We start from the raw sequence: 8,990 nt of genomic DNA on the forward strand, positions 1-8,990 counted from the left end.
ATTCTTAATCAAACACTTTTGCCTGTATCACCTCTTAGATTCCTATTTAGGAGGAGACATGGGGTATTGGTTAGCTCGGATTCTTTCAATTCTAAAGTAGATCCGGTGTGATTCTCCTCCTCGGTCTTTCGCAGAAAGATCTTTTAGGCATCAACCCACTTATACACACCAAGAACCATCCTGAAATTGGGAATGGCACTGCCTAACGGAATTATTTCGGATGATTGGCTTCGCTTGCTGGACAAGGCTATGCCAAATTCTAGTGATACCGGGTTGCTGAAGATGACCAATACCAGTATTGATACCAAGATGATGAAATGGCGGATTCGACACTCTCGATCGAAGGATCAGATTGAAGTAAGTAAATTGGATGATTCGCCGAAGTCCCAGAGAGAAGGAAAATCGATTACAAGTCTTACTGATAATACTTTATTTCTGGTGGAGTTCTTTACACTATACACGGAGATGCACAAACATACAGTCCTTTTAGGTTGAGAGTCCAGTAGTTACTTTAGTTACTTACTGAATACTCGTTGCTGATTTACCAAGAAACCTCTTAGGGTGCAATCTTTTCGCTATGGGTTGTGATATATACATGGAAATGGAGTCAATCGGCCCATTAATTACATTGCCATGTTGACAGATTGACGTGTCCTTGGATTTGATTCCAGCCTACATTGCCTTGACGTCTTTTGCATCATCGGATTCGAGCATTGGTCTTCACTGTTCACATAGGTGACGACTCGTGTTCGATCTATCACAACTCATTGCAATTCGGTCGAATGCTGTTTCACTACAATATGACTACATAGTATTCCCGAAACAATCTGCATCATTTCATTGTTCAATAGTGACAATGATTTGAATTTCTGCTGTACCGTACATCCGCCTTACCATTTAGAGGTGTTCTTGCTTCCCCTTGTTATGAACAATGCTGTAAACAATATTTCAGAGGAACATCTTCGTTCGTTGTAGCCAATTTGTATCTGGAACGTTTTCGCTCGTATTATTAGCATTTTAAAATACAAGTACTCATTAAAGAAAAGTGAAGCCAAATAGACTAGAAAAAGCGAATTAAATCAAGNCATTGTTCAATAGTGACAATGATTTGAATTTGACTCTGGATCTTTGATTACCGATTGAAAAAGAAATATTTGCTGAAGGTCATGGCTAGAGTTTGCTTCAGTCATTGTATTTGCAAATCCAATGTTTTATAGGCAATCACAATTATAAGAGTCTGTTTATTTTAATGAACAGTTCATTCGTTTGACCATTAAGATTGAAATCCATTAATTGGGACATTGAAGTAGCAACTGCACGATGATGTCAGCACAAATTTTAGGAGGTCCCTGGGGTTCTTTTTAATACAGAAGAGGTACTAAAAAACAAGATACAAGTCTCCATATTAGACTAAAATCTTTTCTAAGGTTTCATAAAACCTATTGTAAAAAGAAAAAACTCCAAAATACGAAAAATATGTCAAAAAAAAAGTAGTTTTTATGCATATCAATGAGTGTTATGATGACAGTTTATAAAAATGCAATGTTACATGAACCATTCTTTTAATGGATGAAAGAACAGAAACGTTGATTTAAACCGTTAACAAAGAGCTATGAAGCCTCAAAAGTACGAGCGAGCACTCAAAATTTGAAAATGACATTATCTTCCTTTCCTGCGAGTATAATTTTATTTTCAAGATGGTTTGACCAGAAATAAATAAGCCATCACCGTAAATATCCATACCATTGCTGGGCGTTCTTTATTAACCTCTTTGGTTTTAAACATCTGCCTTAAGGGCCCATTTTCACCTTCAATGGGAAGATTGATTGACAAGAGCCAATTAAAGTCATGTCACTTCTTGACACATATTTCTTCATTCCAATCAATCTGGCTCAAATGGCACTTCACTTCACTGATGACGGAAGCCTTTTCGAAGGAGGGATTTTGAAATATACAAGTAGAGGGACGTAAGTGTTCAAACTATCTGACATATTTGCTATTACGCATTAAAGATTGGTAACACATAGGCGCATACTTTCTAGTGTTTACCAAATCTCTTCACTTAATCAGCACCCCCCTGAGGAATCCTTAAAAATGCTTTAAAGGGGCCTAATGCGCCATAAATGATAATCGGATTGAACTCTTGTAGGGTTCGAATTGTGTTAAGAACCAGAATGAAGAATCACCTGACTGAACTTTTCTAACCAATTCATTGCTCAGAACAGGGATTAATTTAAAGGCGAAGGTAAAATCAGTTCCACGCGTGTACCAGACGCAAATAGATTTCTTCGTGTTTGATAATAGTAGTTCTAAAAATAGCACCAAATAAAAACAAAATGAAAGAGCCAAACCAAGTATAGGTAATTGTTTCTATTGATGTACGCTAAAGCTTGACTCGTATGTTTTTGTAAGAATTTCAATGAATCAGGATCGAATCCCAATCCAATCCTAATTCCATTCAAACTTCAAGATCATTGATCATTCTCCATGTGAATGTATATTTCCTATTGAAGGATAAAAGGGTGTGAATAAATGCAAATATTGTGTCAAATATATTCAATTAATCGCAAAACCGTCAGATCAACTTCTATGGACCCTGATCGAGCATTGAGTTCCACAGGTTGAAATTGAACCATTGCTACTTGGTTGGCGTGTTGCACCAATGAGCACTGTCATCTTTAAAATTAGACAATGGAGGCTATATTCAAGCATTAGCTACACCAGTATTTGGCTTTGTTTTCGAAACAGTGATTAAACAGGCATGGTTATATGTTGGCAACTTTTTTCATAGAATTGCCAAGAACCATTTTTCGATCGATGTGGTATATTGTAAAGATTTGTTTTAGTGCTACAATTGCAAGTCAGTGGGACAAACAGCATTGACATCCTGGATTGATATTGACAATTGATGTTCCTTTGGCTGTCCTTCGGAACCAGCAGGCAGTTTCATGAAGCTATCTTCCATTTCTTGAACAGTGATTGCCTTAAAGTCGAACCCTGGCAATTTGAAGAAAGATTGAATTTGAGGGTCAACTTGGCTTGAGTTCTGGACCAGTTCCAATCCTTGACTTGAGTTCTTGACACCCAACACGTGAATAAACCCGGTTGGTTCCGATACATCTTCAGTTGTAAGTTTGCTCGGATCCTTTTTACTCTTTTTACTCTTTTGTGGCTGAATGGTAGGAGAATTGCACTTAAAAGTCTTGTCCTCGTTCGAGGTTTCCAGTTTTCCATCTGTAACAGTATTTTGATATTCCTCCAATTGGCCTACATTGTTCACCATCTGAAAGCCCTCGCTCGAGACCTTTACCCCAGACACATGGATGAACCCAGTTGGCTCAGAAATATCCTGCTTTGAAAGAACGAATTTCGAATTACCATTTTTCTTAGATTTCTTAATATTCGGTGGTTTTGATGTTTCGGAACTGCCGGTTCGATCAAGGTCTTTATTTGGTCTGGAAGCCAAAGGCGCTGAAGAAGTCGTCTCTTGGAAATGGGATAGTGTATCTGGTTCATCATTTTCCTGTTCTGAACAATGATGTATCTCTTTCTGTTCCGAGATCTCGAGAGAACTGCCGACTTTTTGAAATCCATCTCTTGAGACTTTCACTCCAAACACATGGACAAAATCTGTCGGTTCCGAAATGTCATCTTTTGAATACGACGGTTTCTTAGTCTTGTCGTATTTTTTCTTAGATTTCTCAGGACTCTTGGAATTGGAAGTGAGGGATTCTCCAATTGATGCCGAATCCATGTTGAAGGGAAAGCTCCAGGAACGGAGAGGATACTTTTTGGATGTGTTAAGTGATTCTTCTGGATCCTTGTTTTCCTGTTCTTGACCAAAACTCATGGTTCCATCAGCCGAGTTGATGTGTCTTAGATTTATTAGTCGCACTTTGGATCTCTCGGTGAACTTTTCGTCCATCAACAGCCAAACAATATCACCATCAAAATTGAACGCATTCCTCGCAATGTAAAACGAAGAGTTCGTTATGCACGCACAATCACATTGGCTTTAAAATTTGTCAGATAAGCGTTATCTCTGTTCCCAAGCTATCGATTATAAGCGTTACTTGGGTCTTGCTGGGGTCTTGCTGTTGGTAGAGCATCCGCTTTCCAATGGCGAATACTAGTTTGATCCCAGGCTAGCCAAGTCCAAGTTTCTATCCGGTTTTAAAAAAAATGGGTAAATGAATTGAGTTGGACAATAGGACTTGCGCCTGTAATTGCACTTCAAACAGTTTATCAGAAGACGAAAAGAAATAACTTCTTTGGGGCTTGGAGCCTTAGAAGTCCAGGTTTTGGTAACAATATCTTAAAACTAAAACTGCTAATGCAAACTGGCTACTTTTATTAACAAGAGTTAGCCATTTTCCCGACCTTTCATAAAGAGCAAATGTGAAATTTGTTCTTCCTTTGAAAACATCCACGAATAATGTCAAACTAGTATCATATGAACTGCTGTAATCGTACAAGCTAAAAAGTGTAATAAAAAATAACCGGACCTCTTCGAACACCTATGAGCTTTACGAGCATGCTGGCAATGAGATAAGGCTTTTAGTAAATACACCAAGTTGACTGAAGATCAATAACGTGGAAAATAAAGTAAAAAGATTACGATTACCTCTTAGTCTATTGAAATGCGATACAAAGCACGATTCGTCATTGTATTAAAACTACCCACATAATAATGTAAGATTTATTTGATAACTCTTCTATTTTTAAGAATGTAGTTATCCCGATCAATTGCAAACTTGATCGAGTTTGACACATCCGGAATGAGCTTGTCAATGGCCAATCGAATGAGGAGAAACACATGTTCAATGACCACAAAAGTGAGTGCCCAGTCTGTTCCAGACGCGTGTGGAGCAAAGGCCTGAACGTCCTTGTCCATGGCCAATAAGGCACAGTTGGTCATGACCGAAATCACTGAGGTCACGCTGAAGGCCATGTACCAAGCACCGATATCCCTGACAGACCTCGGTGTGGGTTTTCGGGCCAGGCGACATAATTTGTAGGCATCCACTTTCAGCTCAAACAAGTTGTTTAACAACGCTAGGAACCCAGCCAGAGGGTATACCGAGGAGAACAAGAACACATGACCGAATTGAAGCCACATTTCCATGAAGTCGTCATACGTGCTTTCATAAGGGTCTCGATGGAGACTATAATTGGCCATGGCAATCTTGCTTTCTTCATTGTCGATAAACGGTAAGGTTTCCAGCTGTTTGTGGTGGACGTCAAACTTCTTGGTCAGATCCTTGACCACCCTCTTACTTATTTTCTTCATGACGCGACGGGTAGACGGTCGCTTGAGAACAATCGGTAGAATGGTCTCTTGTAGCAAGCCAATGATCTGCTGGATAATTAACATAGTGAACACCTGGTTCTTGAGCATGACGATGTCTTGCAAGTAAAACGCAATGTAGAATAAAGCCAAGAAGGTGTTCACGAATTCAAAGAGAACCAATTTGGACACCACATGCCTCTCGAATTGCTCCTGAGTGCGGTGGTTCTCCCATTCAGTGAGGAAATGCGCCAGGTGAAGATAGTTATGGTTCATGAGGAACACGAGGATCGAGTATACAATGGAGGGGACATTGGACACCAAAGAGAGAAGGAATGGAATCTCCCCAGACATGGGATCATGTATTTTTTGGTACACGAACTTTTCCGCTTGGAAGCTCAATAACATGAGGAAGAAAGCCACCAACAAACACGCAACTGTAATCGGTAACGAAACAAAGAGGACCTTTTTGAGGGTTTGCTGAAATGGATACTGCATCTCCTCTTTCCCTGTGATCTTATTGATGCCCAATTCACCCCGAAATTCAGGCCTGGCACGCTTATGCCGGAGTTTCCCGCCGGTGCCCCAATGATAGTTGTGCTTGTTTGATTTCCTCTTCCACATTTCCAAGAAAATCGTCACTCCAATCAGATTGAGGCAAGAGAATGTCACGTTGCTGAATAAGAAATCCACGTGCAGAAATCGGTCCAAAATGAACTGAACGATGCCAATGAGTGCAATCGGCATGAGGAAATAGGTGTAGAAGGTGGCAAAAGAGAAGTAGAGAGCCACATTTTCGCCAAAATAATCTCGGATGTCATCCAAGGGAGGATTGAAAATGCTGGCGTGTTTCCATTTCTTGTGTAACCGTTCCAAAGTCTCATCGTCATGCAACGGGAACGTATCAATGTAACCCGCTTCACGATAAGCCGAGAGCATGGGTGCGCCTTTCATAATCTTGGAATCTTCATGACCGGGTAAGTATTTGCGGTCGTGATCGAAGTGGAGAAATTCCATGGCGTAAAGGACACATCGATGAATGTCCGATAAGGTAAGGGGGCCCACCAAGCCAGATTCGGGGAATCGGTCGGCTTGAGCGATTTCAAACTCACATATGACCCCATCCAAATCGGGCTTTTTGATGCCCACGGTCTCGGCCAATTCGAGGACGCGCTGCCTAGATGCCGAGATGTGGAGAATGAGGCCATTGGGACGTAGAACCTCTTGTTCAACAATCAACCCAGCCCCGTCCTTGGATACAGGCGCACTCAAATGGTCGGCCATAAATTGTGCCGCCTCTTGGGAGCACTTTTCATGAAGGCAAACCACGTAATACGAGGGCGATGACGAGGCAGAAGCATCCATCTTCTCGTTTCCACTTGATCGCAATCTCATGTTGAGGGAAGAATCAAGGAAGGTTCGAATCAAAGCGAGTCGTTTGATGACACCACAATTGGTCGCAAATCAAGTTGAGCACAATGGCTACTTCGCCTTGGTTAGGAGTAGAAGCAGCTTGAGGAGTTTGATGCCGAATCCTTAGAACGGGCAGTTTCCAGCGGGTTTCGAAACGAACAACGTCCGGCTGAGTGATTTCGCTTTCACTCACGCTCCCATATCTAGAAACATCAGAAATACAAGGTAAATAAAGGCAAATCTTATCTCAATGCATGTTTTAAATCCCTCCCTGCTATGCTCAAAAGACTCCAAGAGTAAATACAATACCCTAAAATTTGGCCTATTTTCCTAACCAAGGCCATCTTTTCATGTTGAGAGCTCAATGAATGCTTGTAGGCTAAGAAATATGGGGAATTACACTCCCCGGGATCCCAACTTTGGATGCAAATGATGCTCTTGGGCTTTAAGTCAGAACAAGCCACACTAATCAACAGGATCATCAAGCCCGCCTCCCACTGAGCCCGTAAGAAATTATAAGGCCTAGATAGATCAATCAATATAGGCATGAAAGACGCGTTTTCTTACTTGGTACCAACCACAATTGGACAAATCTGAGTGGGAGCCTGAGATAGATTGGGAATTTGTTGATCCAATTCCTCAAAACTCCGCCGATCATTAAAAGCAAAGACAAAAATCACTCCCGTCGAGTTCTCCTGGCACACCTGTAATCCAACCATGAAATAACCTTTTCTCTTCCTCTCCGGTCCAACCCAATTGAGGGCGTATTATGCTCTATGCTCACCGGTTGAATGTGGCTGTATTTCTTGCTGGCTGTCTCACCGGCGTCCCACAATGACAAATGGAACAAGACCAATTGAGTTTGAATCTTGGTGGGCCAAAACACGTTGGTCACCTTGATCCCGGGTGTCTCGCCCAAGTGAGAGGTCCAATGAGCCTGTCCCAAGAGAAACGAGACTAGGCTGCTCTTGCCAATCCCGGCCTTCCCACTTAAAAAGAGCTTGTAATGAACCACTTGAACGGTGGGAGGCAAGATCGGTCGTTCCAGGTAACCTAATGGCCATAAATATGCATCCCAAGACATTAGTGGCTCTCAATGACCTCCTCATAACCTTCATACCCTCATACCATAAATCCTTCTCTCGCCGGTGGTCTGGTCCGTCAGATGAGTGAGAACCCCTTGACCTTCAGGTGTATGATGCCAATCTAGCGAGATGGCATGAGAGCGCATTGTCTGCCAACGATGGCTTCTGAGCCTAACTGAATGCCTGCCAGCTCCAGCCAGACATACAACATGACCACCTCAAACTCCCAAGATCTTGGCAACGCCACCAACGTCCACTGAAAGGAGTGAGGAACGAGGCGGTTGGGAATTGAATTAGCCATCCATGGCGAGACCAAGGACACCAAGGAGACCAAGGAGAACAGGAACAACGGCCACCACCACCACCACAACGACAACAACAACTCTTTCTCCGGAATTGGGTAACCACTCGAACTTGAACTCAAACTCGAGATCGAGGGGAGACAGGAGACAGGAGATGGCCTCCCAGCCTAAAAGCCGAAATCAGGCCAGGGATGGGGCTAGCCACATTATCACGCTTTCGTCTCCACGACTCTGGCCGACCTCGCTGACTAACTAGGCATGGATGGATATGAGTTTCCTTACCTGCCTTTGGCGGTACACGAAGGCACAGAGATCGCACAGATACACACCTCTGGGCCAGGGAAAAGGAATTCTTTACATCGCCCATCTATCTAGGAGGGAAGCAGATGATGGAAAGGAGAGCCAGAGACCACGACCCAGCAGGATAGATAGATGGAGGTAAACAAAGTTTAGAACGAGACACCCTTCGACTCTTGTAGGGCTGAAACGAGTCTTGGAAATGACTCTCAAGTCTCGAGCCTTTGAAACGCCTCGCCCGTCAAACAATTTCAAAGTGAACTCAAACAAGGAATTAATCACGCACCACGCGTATTTTTCATTCCGGAAGACATATTCTAGAACAATTGGAAATACGATTTTTCTGTGTATAAAGTGCTTATGAGGGGTTCACTTGTTTATATATTTTTTATAAAATACTCATTGGTTATATTGAAGCCCTTATCACATTGAAAAGTTTTTTTGGACTTTGGACTCTAGGGGATAACCAGGTAGAAAGAAGCACGTCTTGGTGTGAATTCCATGAGGTCAGTCCTGGGGGCAACCTATGACAATAATTTAAAAAAGGAGTCCTTTGATAAAGACAAAGCCCAGGATAAGGGATACCAGGGTTGAAGCTTTGAACTC

At 42.1% G+C, this 8,990-nt stretch overlaps 2 protein-coding genes across 2 annotated transcripts; both read right to left on the reverse strand.

The window, feature by feature from the left end:
* Positions 1-4,685: 4,685 nt before the first annotated feature.
* LOC131879219 (anoctamin-10-like) lies at positions 4,686-8,531 on the reverse strand. Its single transcript, XM_059225477.1, has 2 exons — positions 8,370-8,531; positions 4,686-6,903 (listed from the first exon to the last, which is right to left on the reverse strand). The coding sequence occupies exon 2, from the start codon at positions 6,680-6,682 to the stop codon at positions 4,700-4,702; it is 1,983 nt and encodes a 660-aa protein (XP_059081460.1). The 5' UTR covers positions 6,683-6,903; positions 8,370-8,531; the 3' UTR covers positions 4,686-4,699.
* Positions 6,696-7,931, reverse strand: LOC131879585 (ciliogenesis and planar polarity effector 2-like). The gene is made up of 4 exons (XM_059225944.1): positions 7,829-7,931; positions 7,485-7,753; positions 7,268-7,404; positions 6,696-6,903 (listed from the first exon to the last, which is right to left on the reverse strand). The coding sequence occupies exons 1-4, from the start codon at positions 7,929-7,931 to the stop codon at positions 6,696-6,698; spliced, it is 717 nt and encodes a 238-aa protein (XP_059081927.1).
* Positions 8,532-8,990: the final 459 nt, after the last annotated feature.

Source organism: Tigriopus californicus, chromosome 4 (assembly GCF_007210705.1).
Source record: "Tigriopus californicus strain San Diego chromosome 4, Tcal_SD_v2.1, whole genome shotgun sequence".
In the NCBI taxonomy this organism is placed as follows: Eukaryota; Metazoa; Arthropoda; class Copepoda; order Harpacticoida; family Harpacticidae; genus Tigriopus; species Tigriopus californicus.